Source organism: Pelophylax lessonae (assembly GCF_965119305.1).
Source record: "Pelophylax lessonae genome assembly, chromosome: 4".
NCBI classification, from domain to species: domain Eukaryota; kingdom Metazoa; phylum Chordata; class Amphibia; order Anura; family Ranidae; genus Pelophylax; species Pelophylax lessonae.
Genome location: NC_138771.1, coordinates 301,867,044 through 301,885,009, shown reverse-complemented (window position 1 = coordinate 301,885,009; position 17,966 = coordinate 301,867,044). Strand labels below are relative to the sequence as shown.

Below are 17,966 nucleotides of genomic sequence, written 5' to 3'. Positions count from 1 at the left end.
GAGTCAGTGTATCAGCACCAGGAATTGGTAATGTGCTTTTTACTTTATGGGCTCTTGAATACAATTTGCAAAACACAAAGTTATGAAGCAGGCATGGTATGCCCAGGCATCTGAATATGTTTATATTTTATTTATCTGTGTTATATAGTTAAGTTGAAAAAAGACACCAGTCCATCCAGTTCACCTATGATGTGTGTGTGTGCGCGTGTATATATAAATAAATAAAAGTGTTTATGTCAATAGTACCTTGAATGTCCCTGTATGTTGTGGTCATTAAAGTGCCCATCCAATCGTTTTTTAAACTATCGATGCTCCCCGCTGACACCACTGCTTGTGGAAGAGAATTCCACATCCTTACCGCTCTGTCGGTATAGAACCCTTTATGCAATTGAAGGTTAAACCACTTTTCTTCTAATTGTAGAAAATGGACGCGAGTCCTTTTATATACCCATTCGCTGAATAGTTTGTTCCCTATGCTAGTCGCCTGTACGGTATTTGTACATTAATATCATATCCCCTCTCAAGCGTCTCTTCTCCAGAGAGAATAAGTTCAATGCTTGTAGTCTTTCCTCATAGCTGTGATCCTCCAGTCCCTTTATTAGTTTTTTTGCCCTTCTCTGAACTCTCTCCAGTTCCATCACATCCTTCCTGAGGACCGGTGCCCAGAACTGGATGGCATACTGGAGATGCGGCTCTCTTAAGCCTCGTACACACGCATCGATTATTGGCCGGAAATTTTCGGCCAACGTCCGATCGGCTAATTAGTATGATGCTTCCGACAACCGACTCCGACTTTTCGGCCGAAAAAAATCTGGTGTGTAGGCTATAAATTTTTTTCGTTGGCTGTCAACACAACGGCCGATTTTCCGTCAGTCAGTACAGATTTCGGCAGACAAAAATCTGATGAGCAAGACTGGGCATGCTCAGAGAAGAAAAAACAAACACACGGAAAGTAAACCAGCGCATGACATCACTTCTAAAGTAGGTTTTTGTTGGCCGAGAAAATTCGTGTGCAGTCTAGGCACATTCCAACCAACAAAACACAACTTGGACAAAAGTCGGACGATCGGTCGGCCGATTATCGTTGCGTGTGTACAAGGCATTACTCTCTTCCGCTATGTGCCTTTTGTGTTCTATTTTAGCTGACTTGATTGCGCTTTTATATGCATTTTTACATTGGAGTTTAGCCACCCAGGGTTTATTTTAGCTCTTTTAAACGTAGTCCCTGTTGGAATGCACTGACCAATACCCTTATTTAGTATGTTCTTAAAGCACTCCCATTTTCCTCCGTGTTCTTTGTTCCTAGGATTTTTATCCCATTTTATATCGACCCTAAGAGCCAGGTCACTTTCTGCACGATATAACATCGCAAAGTGTTGATTTTGTGCAGTGGTGCCTAGCACTGTTTACTATTTTTTTTTTTTTTGAGGGATAAAGATGCCAAGGCTTGGGTGGCACATTGTATTGTAATGAACTTTAATGTCCCTATTTTTACATTGCAAGCTATTCTGAACAATACATGCTGCCAATAGAGTCCTACGAGTAAACCTGTCCCTGACAAACACCTAAAAGAATTTTAACATTACTTTTAGGTATACTTTGTGAATGGAAACACGTAACAGAGTGGGGGTTTCTTAAATTTGACTGCAAAAGTGGAAATAAGCTTTTCTAACTTTAAAAAGTTTCTTCCAATGGAGACATTTATTCTAATGACAGTGACAAAAGAAGACGGATATTTTAACTTTTTCCTACTCTAAATGAAAAAAAAAAAATAATTTTGTGCGCATTGTGGCTTTATGGCCATGCACAATAACCAAGCATGCATTGCTGCAACACACACAGGAGCCAGGAATTTCACCATGGAGATTTATAAATTAGGAGCATAGAGAAAAATGTAATTTACTTTATTATCTCTATCTAACTTCTAAATGTGCAGCACTATCAGATTGCAAAATCAGCATAGTCTGGTCAGGCAGAAGGAGCTTAACAATTCTTAGATGTGATGGCTGCATTTGTTATCTTTTTTAGGCATTCTTTCTTTTATTTTCACCTGTGATCCAGCCAGTAAGTCTGTTGTTTTTCAACAGAACAAGCTCTCCTGGAAACGTAGTAGTTTAGACGTTGAGACCTTTACCACTTGCAAGGATGCTTACAACGATCAGCTTTTATTTAATCATAATCATTAAAATTGGTTGCCGTAACTGCAATATGAGCTGGAGTTTGGCTTCAGTTTGTTAGTTTTTTTTAACCACTTGCCACCACCCTATAGCGGATTAACGGCGGCAAAGTGATTGTATTATCCTGACTGCCAATCATATAACGTCCAGCAGGATAGAGCACTCTGCGCTGCGTCACTCTGACTAGGCTCTTTACCAATCACAGCTGGTCACATGGTAAATAGGAAGATCCTTTGATCGGCTTTCCTCAGTTTGTGCCTGACAGGCATGAGTAGAGGAGAGCCGATCTGCGGCTCTCCTGACAGGGGGGGTCTGTGCTGAAATTCAGAGCATTGATTACCAGGGATGCCCACCCATGGCCACCAGGGATGCCAACCCATGGCCACCAGGGATGGCAATCAGGGCTCAGGGACCCTTTCAGTGCCCTCCCCGTCAGAGCCGCCCACCAGTGGCCATCATTGCAATCTATCAGTGCCACCCGCCAGTGCCCATTATTGCCCACCAGTGCCACCTATTAGTGCCCAATGCTGCATATCGGTGCCCATCAGTGCTGCATATTAGTGCCATCCCATCAGTACCTGTCAGTGCGGCCTCATCAGTGCAGGGAAAAAAAATCTATTTACAAAATTTTATAACAAACAAAAAAACGTTTTTGTTTTTTTTCAAACTTTTCGGTCTTTTTTCATTTGTGTAGCAAAAAAGAAAAAAACATTGTGGTGATCAAATACCACCAAAAGAAAGCTCTATTCGTGGGGGAAAAATGACATCAATTTGCTTTAGGTACAGTGTTGCATGACTGCGCAATTGTCATTCTAGCAAATGCAACAGCGCTAAATGCTGAAAAACTGGCCTGGGCAGGAAGGGGGTGAAAGCGCCCTGTATTGAAACAGTTAAAGAGAAGTATATGGCTTGGGTTTTTTTTTTTTTAATCCTACTTACCTAGGTGGATGCTGCATCTGTCTCCCACCAGCTCTAACACTAAGAACCGCCAAGCACTTGGATCTCAGGGCTCTCTGTCAGTCACCAGCTTTCTGCTCTGCCCCCCTTGCTCAATGGAGCACTGGGCTGTGGAGGGGGCAAGAGCAGCCGGTTCAAGCGCTTAGCGGCTCGCTGAGAGGCTGAGCCGGGTGCCGGTCCCAGTATGTGGGCGGTTTCAGACTTCATTGTTGTGATCTTGCCCAAGCCTGGACCCGCTCTGTGACATTAGCTGCTTCAGTCCGCTGTCTGCTGAAAACGAGTCATAGGAGTGTAGAACGAACTTCACTCCAGTAATCCACAGAAGTACAGCCAAACGAGCTTTAAACGTGGGAGTACATTTAACACTCCCCTCTCCCCCCCAAACTGAAAATGCTGCTGTCCAAAAGGTACCCCTGTGCTCCTTCATGCAGAGTGGGGGCACTCGAATACAGTAGGAGTGCTATGGGTCAGATCACCAGATGAAAACAGAGTTAAAAAAAAAAAAAAAACAAATACAGCCACCACATCAAATGACTGGTAAGCTGCAATATATTAAATTTTTTGGTTTGGGGTTAATACTGCTTTAAAGCATTTATAAAGGCTTTTTTTTTTTTCTTAAAATAAACAAGTGTGTTCTACTTACCCGTTCTATACAATGGAATCACACAGAGTGGCCCCAAACCTCCTCTTCTGGGGTCCTCTACTGATGCTCACTGCTACTTCTTTGTGTCTGCTACCATAGCTAACTGCTCACTATTGAGCCAGGCTGTGTGTATCCATAGACACTGACAGCTTAGCTTGGCCTCTTCCCCCGCTTACAGGATTTAATTGACAGCAGCAAGAGCCAATGGCTCCCACTGCTGCCTCTCGGTCCTGTGAATGCAGTGAGAAAGAAAAAAAGAGCTGCTACAGCCCAGCACAGCACTGGATGGAAGGAGGACTCAAGTATTAAGGGGGTTGAGGGGGTGATACTGCTACTGGGACATTTTAAGAACCACTAAGTTATATAGATTGGTCACTTCCCGGTGTCAGATTGTAAATGATTAGTGAAGGAGCAGAAGAAGAAGAATACTGATGAATCAACCCGCTCTTTTGTCCTGTCCGCACATGTGCATGCAGCACACCTGACTAGGTGTCAGTGCTGCCCCACCCTATACAAGTCTGAGCTCTGCTGTATAGGGGATACAGGACAGTTTTAAAACATGTTATGTTTTACTAAATATAATATTGCAAAGGATAAATTTGTGTATTTCTATATCTGCCTTGAGTTTGTCTTGAACTCCAAGGAAAACAAAATGACTATCCTTGCAGTGAGGCTCCCCTGCACAGATTTAAGGTTTAATTGCTTTTCTATGCCTCGTAACAAGTAAAAGGTATTTTTATGCCTAATCCCTCACTTCGCTGGCAGCCAGAGTTCAACTCTATCTGCCACATGGGTTGTGGGCAGTTCCTCAGTGTCTGCCCGTACAATGCAAGCTTACTGGCCCTGAACTGTACTTGATGACATCGGAGTGCCTGTGGCCACTGGAGTGCCTTACAGAAGTAGCTGAGAGGACGTATCTTACAGCATAAAGCAAACCTGCAGAAGGGAATGATCGGCTGTAAAATCCCACTTACCGGTACCCTAGACATAAGCATTTAAACATTGCAGAGGGGGGGGGGGGGTTTCCTTACTCTGTTTTCCCCAGAGTTCAGCTTAAATATTCACCATGATACATAAAATTGAACTCAAAATTTTTTATTGAAATATATTCCTTAATAGCTGTAACAAATATAAATCCACTTTGTTTGGAGCATATACCTTTGCAAATCCAGCTACTACCATATAAAATATGCAGTGACATCACCAAGCTGCACGTAGCCTGTGCAGAGAGGAGAGCTGTGGGATTGACCCAGCAGGTCCAAACACTACAGGCTGACTTGAGAAAACTACAGGAGGCGGAGGAGATGAGACTAGTTACCCTACACATGGAGGGAGAGCAGCAGCCGTCTTTATTACAAGAAGATCCTGCAGAAAAGACAGGTCTCATTCTGGATTACTGCACAAGTCTAGAGGAAATACACAAAGCAGTCCAAGAGGCAAGTAAGAATAGAGAAAAGTATAAAGGCTGCCAACGCTGATCATTCCTTGTAATAATAATAAATAGCAACAATAATAATAGTTTCCTGCTGGTCCTGCAGATCCAATAGCTTTAGAATTTGGCCTCACTCCGATTCTTCTGATCTGCAGGTTGACAACAGTGTATTAAAGCGAGGAAGCCAGCGAAAGACAGGCAGTTAGCAGTTTTAGTAGTTCAGTAAAAGCAACAGTTTTCCTTAAAACACAGATACAACAACAAAATACTACAGGGAGACTACAAAGTCTTTAACTTTGGTAATGAGGTGTTGACTAACTACAGGATTCTCTTCAAAATCCTCATCAACCTCTAAAATCAGAACAGGAATGTTAGTGAAATGTGCAGGATGAACGTCTGTGTTCTTATTTATCAGCCACCCTTCATGCTGGTCATGTAACTTTTCCAAATACTGTTGGGTAACCCTCTCTTCTTCCTTCCTTGCCCTTTTCTGAAGCCTCTCAAAGCATTTCACTGGGGTTGCACGGAGATATAAAATCCCATCCAGAGTAGCTCTCTCCCCGAACTCCTGAAGTAAAAAAGTGTGCCATTCTTGATACATGCTCCATTCCATGTCATTTAAATGGCCAAGTTCAAAGAGAGTCTTAGCAAACACAAACCTATCACTATATACCGACCTTTCAAATATTCGCACAGCTTCTTCCTGCTTCAGAAGCTGCTCTGAAAACGACTCAATCTGGGTTTTAAAACGAGTCATACAAGAAAGCGTCTGAAAGGTATAGGACCACCGAGCTGGATTGTCATACATGAGTTGTAGTAAATTATCCATCCCATGGCTGGATGAAGAATGGACATGTTGCCATTTCTGTAGAGGTTCTCCTATTAAACTCCATTCTTGATATGCGTTGGCTAATAATCTCACGAAGCTTGACTTTCCAACAGCAATATTCCCTTCCACAGAAAGTTTCTTGAGTTTCACCCCTTTCCTGGAGCTGTAAGGGACACACTGTGACTTCACAGATTCCTTAGACATGGCAATTCCGTGTTCATTTCCTTTTGTGTGAAAAAAAGTACAAAAAAGTTTGACATCTGGTTGCCGTGAATTACAAAAATGTGTTTTTGCTGTATCCAAGAATACCCTGATTTTGGTTTTAAACATCTGTTGACACAGAAAAGGTTTTATGAGGCATATGTAGGAAAAAAAGAATTCTATTCAACTTTGAACTATATTCATGAAAAAAATAGCACCCAACATTGTCATAATATAGAAACATTTAAACTCAACTCCCGCAAAAACGTACTTTATTTGTGACTGGAACAGGGAAGGGTTACAACGTCTGTCAAGTTTTTTTTGTGGTCTCTCCCTGTTGGTGGGATTTTCCCCTCACTTGCGGGTCTAAACAAAAGGCAATGGGAAATCTTCAAATCGAATGGTGGCCTAGACAAAAGTAGAAACACTTTTGCCAACTCAATCTATAATGGAAATCCAGCCAAACGTTTTCAAAGTGCCCACAACTACAGGGTGCTGGGGTGAAAGGGTTTTTCCCCACAAATGTAAGAGGCAGGAGAGTTCCTACCACTGACCACCAATGTAAGGGGAGAGGACTCCTTCCCAATAACCATCAATGTGAGACGGAGGGGAAAAGTTCTTCCCACTCACCATTAATCCATGATTGTGAGCAAGGATTTCTCCCAATGACCACAAAAGAAAAAAAAAAAGGTTTAGGAGGTTGAGGGACTTAATACTGACTCAATGTAAAAGGTGGGGTGCTTCCCACTGACCTCCCAATGTAACCCCACAATGTATACCAACCCCCATTTACCTTTCATTTCTCACCAATAATATAAATTAATTCACAGTTCTTACTAGGATTTATTTTGTCATATAGTGCAGTGCTGCATTCGTTTGGGAGATTCCCCTTCATTTAGGGCTCATGCACACGGGACGTTTAAAAAAAATCTCTACAAAATGCTGAAAAATTCCCTCTTCAGGTGTCACTTAAAACAGAGGTTCCCAATGGAAGATTTTTTTTTCCCAGTGACAACCATAAAAGGTTTGTACTTCCCATCACTTTCTGTCTCGGTGGTCAGAAGGATGATTAGAGAGGGGTGAATCTATCCAGCAGGGACACAGGCATCAATAAAACGTTGACAGGGGTTCTAATTCCTCCCCACTCTATACAAAACTGAAGAAAAAATTAATTTTAGGTTTCAGTCACCTCTTATAGAATACTGACCTTGTACACAAGCAAAAAAAAAAAGTATAAATAAAACCAAAACGTTTCTCTCATATACTGTAGGATAGAATAGGGGAAAGTTTTCCCTTTTTTGCCATCTCTGTACTGTCCACTCAATAGGAAGTTCGAGAATATCTTTCCAAGGAAATCCACTCTTAAGCTGGCCACACACACTATACAATACGATTGAACAATCTCCTTTATAGTTACCAAAACTATAGCTTGGGAGTTTTTTCTTTTCGTTATTTTCTTTCGTCCATTCATCATTTGTGTAGATGCAGAGATCCGTGACTTATTTTTCATTTAACCCTCTGCGTCATTGACCCCCCATCAGAATACATTGATCAGCACTGCGGCCGATGGCTAATAGTACTGAGCGAATGCTGGTTTTCCAGCAGGACTGTTTGATAGAAGCCGGTCTAACGATCAGCTTCTGTCAAACAGACAAAAAGGTATACATGGATTGAAAAACTGGACAAATTTCTATACATGTATACCTAGCTTAAAAGGAGCTGTACAGTCAGAAGGCTTTTTTTATCCTAATGCATTCTATGTATTAGGATATAAAGCCTTCTGTGTGCAGCAGCCCTCTCCCAGCCCCCCTAATACTTACTTGAGCACAATCTCTATCCAGGGATGTCCACAAGTCCCTCGGCCGTCCAGGACTCTCCCTCCTGATTGGCTCCCACGGCTGTCAAAATCAGATAGCCAATAATTGAGAGAGGGAAGAGAGGGCCGAACCGAAGCACGGTGTCTGAATGGGCACATGGAGCTGCAGCTCGGCTCAGGTACCCCCATAGCAAGCTGCTTGCTGTGGGGGCATTCGACAGGAGGAAGGGGCCAGGAGAGCCCAAGCGGAACCCAAGAAGAGGAAGATCCAGGCTGTCCTGTGCAAAACCACTACACAATGCAGGTAAGTAAAACATGTTTGTCAAAAATAAAAAAAACCCGAGACTTTCCAATCACTTTAAGCAATATAAGAATCTACCTGTACAATGCATTCATTTTGTATTCAATCAGACAGTGTCATACACTACATATTTGATGGTAAATCTAAAGCTCACTACACACGTTACAACCTGATTGTACAACCTTTAGCCCTACAAACCAAATGTAGTGGAAGGATCTGCCCAATTGAATACAAATTGATAGGATAGCATTGGTAGGTCATCATATTACATAGTTTAAACAGATTGTACAAAGGATGTATGGTCTGATTGTAATGTGCATGGTCAGCCTAAAGGAAAATTTAAAATCAAATTGTATCGTGCATGGCCAGCTTTAGACAGTTGTTACAGGAACTTATTTACCCTCTCTTCTTCTGGTGGCAACTCAAAATTTAGTATTTACTCATTATCATTCCCAGTGACATTGGTGATGATGACAATTAGGCTCCGTTCACACCTATACACAATTTTGCACACTTTGGTGTGCTATATCCAGGGCAGCCCATTCATTTCAATACAATCCCTTTTAAAGTGAAAAAAAAAAAAAAAAAAAAAAAAAAATCACACAAAAGTGAGTTTTTTTTTTTTTTTTTTTTTTTTTTTTTTTATATATAAATAAAAAAATCAAGCCACAGCAAAATATATAGTACTTTGCCATCATGCATTTTTGCGTGCACAATGGTACCGCCATGCACTCGCAAAAGGGATCTGCATTTTTTGGGCCCTGTGGGAGCACTCACAATTTTGTGAGTTTCTGCATTGCACAAATGTGAACATAGCCTCAGAGAGAGTTAAAAGTCTGGGCTAAACCTATCTAATCTTAACCCTGCTCCCACCCCCATTCTAATGCCTCGTACACACGCAACGATTATCGGCCGACCGATTGGCCGTCTTTTGTCCAGTGTTGTTGTGTTGGTTGAAATGTGCTCTAGACTGCACACGAATTTTCTCGGCCAACAAAAACCAACTTCAGAAGTGATGTCATGTGATGGTTTACTTTCCGTGTGTTTTTTCTTCTCTGAGCATGCCCAGTCTTGCTCATCACATTTTTGTCTGCCGAAATCTGTACTGACTGACGGAAAATCGGCCGTTGTGTTGATGGCCAACAAAAATTTTATAGCATGCACACCAGATTTTATTCGGCCGAAAAGTCGCAGTCGGTTGTCGAAAGCATCATACTAACAAGCCGAAAATCGGCCGATCGGACGTTGGCCAAAAATTCACGGCCAACTATCGATGCGTGTGTACGAGGCATTAGTCTTTATTAACTAGCCTATAGAGGAAAGAGGTCTATGCAAGAATAAAACAGGAGAAACCTCAGTGAAATCATATGGGTAATGGACCCCAAAAAAACACAAAATATACACAAAGCAAACCATGTACCTTTAAGTGAAAATAATAGAAATTTAAGTACTTTGATTTACTATAACTGTAAAGTGAAAAATCTGGTGCCGTGTGCATGATAGCCAATCCGCTTCCAACTACAGCTTGTTCAATTAAGCTTTGACAAAAAAAAAAAAAAACCTGAATTGATTGGTTTCTATGCAGAGCTGCACCAGATTTTGCACTCTCTAGCTTTAGTATATGAAACCCTATGTGTTAATATGTCAAAAAAATACATAAAAAAAATGTATATATGCACAGCTCAGTACAAATACTGTAACATATACCTTATAGTTGTTAGCCATATAATGTGCTTATATCATAATCTCATACACACAATTCAATGTGAAGAAATTAAATTAACCACTTAAGCCGTGGAAGATTTTACCCCCTTCCTGACCAGGCCATATTTTGCGATTCGGCACTGCGTGACTTTAACGGACAATTGCGCGGTCGTGCGACGCTGTACCTAAACAAAATTTACGTCCTTTTTTTCCCCACAAACAGAGCTTTCTTTTGGTGGTATTTGATCACCTGTGCGATTTTTTGATCATGCGCTATAAACAAAAAAAGAGCAACAATTTTGCAAAAATAACAATATTTTTCACATTTTTTTATATGAAATTCCCCAAAAAAATTTAAAAATCAACATTTTTTAACAATTTTGGCCAATTTGTTTTCTGCTACATATGGCATGTAAAAAGGTGACAATAGGCTTGCTATCACTCGTGTAGTCGGGGCCGCCTGCACTCGTGTAGTCGCGGCCGCCTGCAGTGCGGACCGCGGTTGTAGGATGTGATGATGCAGTGCCTCCTTTATGACGCATTTCCCCCAATCAGTGGATGCCCTATCGGGGGAAACGCATCATAGAGGAGGCGCTGCATCGTCACAACCTACAACCGCGGTCCGCACTGCAGGCGGCCGCGACTACACGAGTGATAGCAAGCTTATTGTCGCCTTTTTACATGCAAGTGCAATCGTCTTTTTTTCATAGTAAAGTATCAAAAAGATAATGCACTATTGGATCCCTTTCTTATTCTACAAAATACTATGCATATTGTGGGGGAGTGCTGAGACGAGGAGAGGAGTGTAAAAAGGTGGCATCCCTTGAGACCATACAGATGAGATGGCTGTTACTGCATTGATTGATTAAAACTGCATTGATTGATTAAAATCACATATGACAATTGGCACCTCATTAATTTAGTGCACCAGATCTATTTTTCCCCATTTATTATTTGTCCAGATCAGGTATCTGGATCTTTGGTAGCAGCTTCATTTTTTTGCACAGAATTGTCAGCGCACTCACTATTATTTTATCAAATTCATGATATTACTTAAAAAGTCAAATATAATACAATTGTATATAAAAATGTATATTTTTTTAAAGCTGTCATTTTTGGTTTCGGCCAAGTGCATCCTAAATTTTCGGTTTCGGTACGCCTCTACTCAACATAAGGTGAAAGCATACAAATATTGGTAAAGGGGTATATTACAGAGGATTATAAACGCAGACTAAGAAAAACAGTTGACTCTGTTGGAAGGACATACAGTATAGTGCCACTAAAACGCATATTACAAGAATGTATGGACACTTGGGACTTTTGTGTTAATATAAATTTATTTACATTGAATTGTGTGTTTTTTGAGATTATGAAATAAGCACATCATATGGCTAACAATGGTGTGCGACATACATACATACACACACAAATACAGTCAGGTCCATTAATATTGGGACATCGACACAATTCTAATCTTTTTGGCTCTATACACCACCACAATGAATTTGAAATGAAACAAACAAACAAGATGTGCTTTAACTGCAGACTTTCAGGTTTAATTTGATGGTATATACATCCAAATCAGGTGAACTGTGTAGGAATTACAACAGTTTGTATTTGTGCCTCCCACTTTTTAACCACTTAAGCCCCGGAGGATTTGGCTGCTAAAGGACCAGGGGTTTTTTTGCGATTTTTTACTGCGTGACTTTAACGGACAATTGCGCGGTCGTGCGACGCTGTACCTAAACGAATTTGACGTCCTTTTTTTCCCACAAACAGAGCTTTCTTTTGGTGGTATTTGATCACCTGTGCGATTTTTTGATCACGCGCTATAAACAAAAAAAGAGCGTAAATTTTGCAAAAATAACAATATTTTTCACATTTTTTTATATGAAATTCCCCAAAAAAAAAAGTAAAAATCAAAATTTTTTAACATTTTTCGGCCAATTTGTTTTATGCTACCTATGTTTGGTAAAAAAAAAATCGCAAAAAGCGTATTTTGATTGGTTTGCGCAAAAGTTATCGCGTTTACTAACAAAGAGAAAGATTTTTGTCATTTTTGGTGTTTTTTTTTTTAACGCGTAATGGCGGCGATCTGCGATTTTTTTTTCGGTACTGCGACATTGCGGCGGACAGATCGGACCCTTGACTGACATTTTTGACACTTTTGGGGTTACCAGTGACATTACTGCAGTAATCAGTGCTATACATATGCACTGTTACTGCAAAAATGACACTGGCAGGGAAGGGGTTAACTTTATTGGGAAGGGAGGGGTTAAGTGTGTCCTAGGGGCGTGCTTTCTACTGTGTAGGGACATTGCTATTGGTGTAAAAGCAAAGATCAACCGTTCTACATAGTAGAACGGTCAGATCTTTACTTTTACACAGGGAGAACTGACAGGCAGCTTGTTTACACAAGCTGCTCTGTCTTTCTCCCTTCACAGGAGCGATCGTAGTGTGGCCGGCGGACATCGAGTCCGCCGGTCACACGCACTGACTTGCCTGTGAACGAGCCGCGGCGGGCGCGCGCCTCGGCGGGCGCGCGCCCGCTCGCTATAGGCTCGCAAGTCAGTGACAGGCGAGTGACGTACCGATACGTCACTCTGCCTGGCCGGGGCTGACCGCCGCAGTATATAGTCGTGCGGCGGTCGGCAACCGGTTAAGGGACCAAAAGTAATGGGACAGATTAACAATCATAAATCAAACTTTCACTTTTTAATACTTGGTTGCAAATCCTTTGCAGTCAATTACAGCCTGAAGTCTGGAATGCATACACATCACCAGACGCTGGGTTTCATCCCTGGCGATGCTCTGCCAGGCCTCTACTGCAACTGTCTTCAGTTCCTGCTTGTTTTTGGGGCATTTTTCCTTCAGTTCTGTCTTCAGCAAGTGAAATGCATGCTCAATCGGATTCAGGTCAGGTGATTGACTTGGCCATTGCATAACATTCCACTTCTTTCCCTTTGGTTGCTTTCGCAGTATGCTTCGGGTCATTGTCCATCTGCACTGTGAAGCGCCGTCCAATGAGTTCTGAAGCATTTAGCTGAATAGCTGAATATGAGCAGATAATATTGCCCCAAACACTTCAGAATTCATCCTGCTGCTTTTGTTAGCAGTCACATCATCAATAAATACAAGAGAACCAGTTCCATTGGCAGCCATACATGCCCACGCCATGACACTACCACCACCATGCTTCACTGATGAGGTGGTATGCTTTGGATCATGAGCAGTTTCTTCCCTTCTCCATACTTTTCTCTTTCCATCACTCTGCTACAAGTTGATCTTGGGCTCATCTGTCCATAGGATGTTGTTCCAGAACTGTGAAGGCTTTTTTAGATATTGTTTGGCAAACTCTAATCTGACCTTCCTGTTTTTGAGGCTCACCAATGGTTTACATCTTGTGGTGAACCCTCTGTATTCACTCTGGTGAAGTCTTCTCTTGATTGTTGACTTTGACACACATACACCTACCTCCTGGAGAGTGTTCTTGATCTGGCCAACTGTTGTGAAGGGTGTTTTCTTCACCAGAGAAAGGATTCTTCAGTCATCCACCACAGTTGTTTTCCGTGGTCTTCCAGGTCTTTTGGTGTTGCTGAGTTCACCGGTGCGTTCTTTCTTTTTAAGGATGTTCCAAACAGTTGATTTGGCCACACCTAATGTTTTTGCTATCTCTCTGATGGGTTTGTGTTGTTTTTTCAGCCTAATGATGGCTTGCTTCACTGATAGTGACAGCTCTTTGAAACTCATATTGAGAGTTGACAGCAACAGATTCCAAATGCAAATAGCACACTTGAAATGAACTCTGGACCTTTTATCTGCTCCTTGTAAATGGGATTATGAGGGAATAGCACACACCTGGCCATGGGACAGCTGAGCAGCCAATTGTCCCATTACTTTTGGTCCCTTAAAAAGTGGGAGGCACATATGCAAACTGTTGTAATTCCTACACCTTTCACATGATTTGGATGTAAATACCCTCAAATTAAAGCTGAAAGACTGCAGTTAAAACACACCGTGTTTGAGAACTTTGACCTGCCCAATCATTATTACTTTAGATATCTCCAACTGCGACATGCTTTCCGAAGCCAGTTTGCCACGTCTCACGTGGAAATGTGCCGTTCGGATCTTGAGTGTGTGTTAACTTGCGACACCTCGCTCAAGATCCTTTCGACTGTGTATAAGGATATGTTTAGACTGACCCCCCCTAGCATTACTAAATGTAGAGACAGATGGACGTTGGAGATGCCCGATCTGCAAGGTGACGACTGGGATGAGGCCCGGACTGAACCCTTTAAATATCTGGTGTCCGCTAGGGACCGGCTCATACAATTCAAATTCCTGCACCGGATCTATTACACTCCGGCCCGCCTGGCAAGGATTTATCCGACCTCGTCCGCTGAATGCTGGCGTTGTTCTACTTCTCCGGCAGACGCGACTCACGTCTTTTGGGACTGCAGCCAGATCCAGATGTTTTGGAGGGCTGTGACTGACTGTATTAACGAGGTGTTGCTGACCCCGATTTCACTGACCTCAAGGGTCTGTCTCTTGGGTTTGGTGGAGGAGGTGGTCCCTTCGGTGGCCCACAGAACGTTGCTCAGTATACTGCTGTTTTATGCCAGGAAGGCGATCCTGCTCCATTGGAAGAAGGAGGCTCCTCCCTCGCTTTCTTTCTGGAGGGGCTTGGTCAATGCTGGCTTACCGCTCTATAAGGCGACATACTTATCTAGGGGTTGTCCCAAAAAATTTGAAAAGGTCTGGAGGGCGTGGGTTGACTCATCTTCATCAATTGGTTAACTTTGCACTTTTTGGGGGAGGAGGCTTGACGCTGGCCCTGAGTCCTGTTATTATGTTATGCCATTTGCATGTTGATTTGCTGGATTTATGTACTTTATTTTATATTGCTACCTAGCCTGAACTATACTGCGTTGACAGCTGTGTTTTGGGTGTGCACTGAGGGGGGTTTGATTGGGTGCTACTGAGGGGTGCTCTTCTCTGTGGGTCGGAGCCGGCCTGCGTTTGTTTCTGGCGTGGGCCGGTGCCGACCCTGCTGGCCTCGGTCATCCGGGATGATGTTGGGGTGCTGGTGTCTGTTTTGGGGGGAAGGGGGGGGGAGATTTCTGGGGTTAGGTAGGTGTTTTTGTCTGATGTCTGCCTTGTCTTATTGTAACCGTTGTTACTGTTTTCTTTTTGTATGTTCTTGAAAACTGAATAAAAATAATTTTCCAAAAAAAAAACACACCGTGTTTGTTTCAATTCAAATCCATTGTGGTGGTGTATAGAGCCAAAAAGATTAGAATTGTGTCGATGTCCCAATATTTATGGACCTGACTGTATATATATATTTTTTTTTAATGTCTCTACTTCCATATTCTGAAGTTGCTCATGTCTGCTAACATGACCAGCTTCCATCTGCAGCTTCAGCGTAGAAGAGAGACAGTCGACAACTGATGCTCCATAGTTACCCTTTGGATGACGCCACTGCCAATCCTCTGCATCGAGCGCTCTCTTCTCTTCCCTAAAGCCAGTGCTGGGAGCATAACATGTGACTGGATCAGAGCACCCTTAAAGTGATACTAAACCTTTGATTATTTTTATTATAAAAATAACAAACATGCCTATACTTACCTGCTCTGTGCAGTAGTTTTGCACATAGCAGCCTCAATCCTCTTCTTCTGGGATACCCCGCTGGCGCTCCTGGCCCCTCCTCTTCATCAGGTACCCTACAGACAGCCGCTTTCCCCGGGGGCACCCATGCAGGCTCACTCCCGAATCCCGCTGCTGCATCCATTGACACAGGCAACGGGACTTAGCCCCACCCCCTGCATCACAGATTTTGATTGACAGCAGCGGGAGCCAATAGCTCCTGCTGCCATCAATCTGTCCAATGAGGAGAGCGACAGCGGCTGGAGCTGCTGTGCTCATGCACATAGCTGGATCGGATTGGGCTCAGGTAAGAAAAAAAAAAGGGGGGGGGGGGGCTGCAGCACAGAAGATTTTTCACCTTAATGCATAGAATGCATTAAAAAATCTAAGGCTTTACAACCACTTTAAGCCTAGCACACACTAGTTTGTTTTTTTTCATTCGAACCAGCAGGGTTGAACAAAAAAGAACTGACAGCTCAGGAGAAGCCACTGTACTAGCTATCCGCACTCTTCCCTGCGGTTTTATTCTGTTCTGGCAGGAAGAAGCCCTCAATAAAAAAATTAAAAAAAAAAAAGACAGCATGGAGAACACATGGTGTGTTTCAGTAGTGTCCTCTGTCCCCCTTTACATCCCACAGTAGTGTCCTCTTCCCCTCTTCAGATCACCCCTCCCCCCACAGTAGTGTCCTCTTCCCCTCTTCACTAGCGTCCTTTGCCAACCTTCCCCCACAGTAGTTTTCTCTGTCTCCCCTTCACATCACATTACCCCCCCACACACACACACACACTGCATTGTCCTCAGCCCCCCACAAAGTAGTGTCCTCCGCTCCCCCCCCCCCCCCAACAGCCCCCTCAGAATTGTTACCCCCCCCCCAACATAAACACAGTGTAAAGGTAGTTTCTCCTACCTTACAACTGATGTACAGGAGAGTGAAGAGAGGGAGAGAAAGCACAGTACTGGAGTTAAAGCGGCTTAAAAAAAAAAAAAAAAAAAAAAAAGGCAGCAGCTACAAATACTGAAGAAGAAACTCACCTGTCCAGGGCTCATCCAAACTACTTCTTTGCTAGTCTTCAGGTGCCAGCACCACAATGTTTACTGTGGGCAGCTGCCTGTGATTTAGTGCAGCTGCACAACTGACTGCCCACTGCGCACGCGAGAACTATGCTGCGCTTTGCTAATGGTCCCGCAGCCTTCTGGGACCTGTGACGTGCCCATGAAGGTTGCAGAAGGGGGAACTTCCGGTGGCTCACCATGGCAATCCGACCAGAAGTGGGTGCGGGTACCTGCTCCCCCCTCACCTTTAGGGTGAAGTTCTGCTTTAACTTTTCACATTAACAAGCTGGTGATTGGTCGCTAGGACTACTCCGCATCCCTGCTGACCCCCAGGCTAGTTAGTATAGGACTGGGGGTGGGAGCAGGTTTAAGACTGGACAGGTTTAGCCTGGACTTCCACTATTATATTCCTAAAGTGGACACACAGCAACCTGACAGTGGGCCTAACCCCTCATCACACTATATAAATGTAACAAAACAATAAATAAAAATCTGCCTTTAGTTTAACTGTATTCATTGACTGCAAGTCAATATTTAACCTGCTTGGTTTCAAGCATTACTTGAATAAATACTTCATCACCAATCTCCTCTGCTGTTTCCCACTCTGAACTCAGTACCTTCCACAAGTACTCCCAACCTCCTCTTCTGTCGTCTCAACTCACGTCCCCTCACTGTCATTATCCAGCACCTCTCCTCCGTACACCCAGCTCCTGCACATAGCCAGCCTGTGTCCTTATACAATCTCTTCCTGGTTCCGACTACATTGCAGTCACATGATCTCTCCTCAACCAATCCGTGCGCACTGTGTTAGGAGATACATAACCATGCTTGTTAACCAACTTTATTGTATGCTAAAAAGCACTTACAAACGCGCAGAGGCTACCAGATGCTTATTAAAGTACATCTCCTAGGTCCATGTGCTGATAGCTGACTAGTAACTAAACGATAGATCTTATAAACAGAAAAGTCCTCCCTCCCTCAGAGACATGTTCTCCTTTCTTGCAATCCGCTTTCTAGCCTAATACACTCTAGTCCAAAATGTAAAGATTTATATCCTCCCTCAGCCTTAAAGAGGTGTTCCAGCTGTGGGGGAAAAAAAAAAAAAAATGAAGTCAGCAGCTACAAATACTAATATAATAATATATAGACACTTACCTGTCCAGGGAGCCTGCAATGTCAGCACCCCAGACGATTTAGGGATCAGCT

General features: G+C 42.9%; 1 protein-coding gene across 2 annotated transcripts; it reads right to left on the bottom strand.

The window, feature by feature from the left end:
- Nucleotides 1–5,446: 5,446 nt before the first annotated feature.
- On the bottom strand, nt 5,447–17,494 carry LOC309555116 (deoxyguanosine kinase, mitochondrial-like). 2 transcript variants are annotated; one of them, XM_082256949.1, is made up of 2 exons: nt 17,378–17,494; nt 5,447–6,368 (listed from the first exon to the last, which is right to left on the bottom strand). In XM_082256949.1, exon 2 carries the CDS (start codon nt 6,366–6,368, stop codon nt 5,478–5,480), a length of 891 nt encoding a protein of 296 aa, XP_082113075.1. In that variant the 5' UTR covers nt 17,378–17,494; the 3' UTR covers nt 5,447–5,477. The 2 variants fall into 2 exon arrangements, with proteins under 2 accessions (XP_082113075.1, XP_082113076.1); XM_082256950.1 differs by lacking the exon at nt 17,378–17,494 and adding an exon at nt 8,757–8,823.
- Nucleotides 17,495–17,966: the final 472 nt, after the last annotated feature.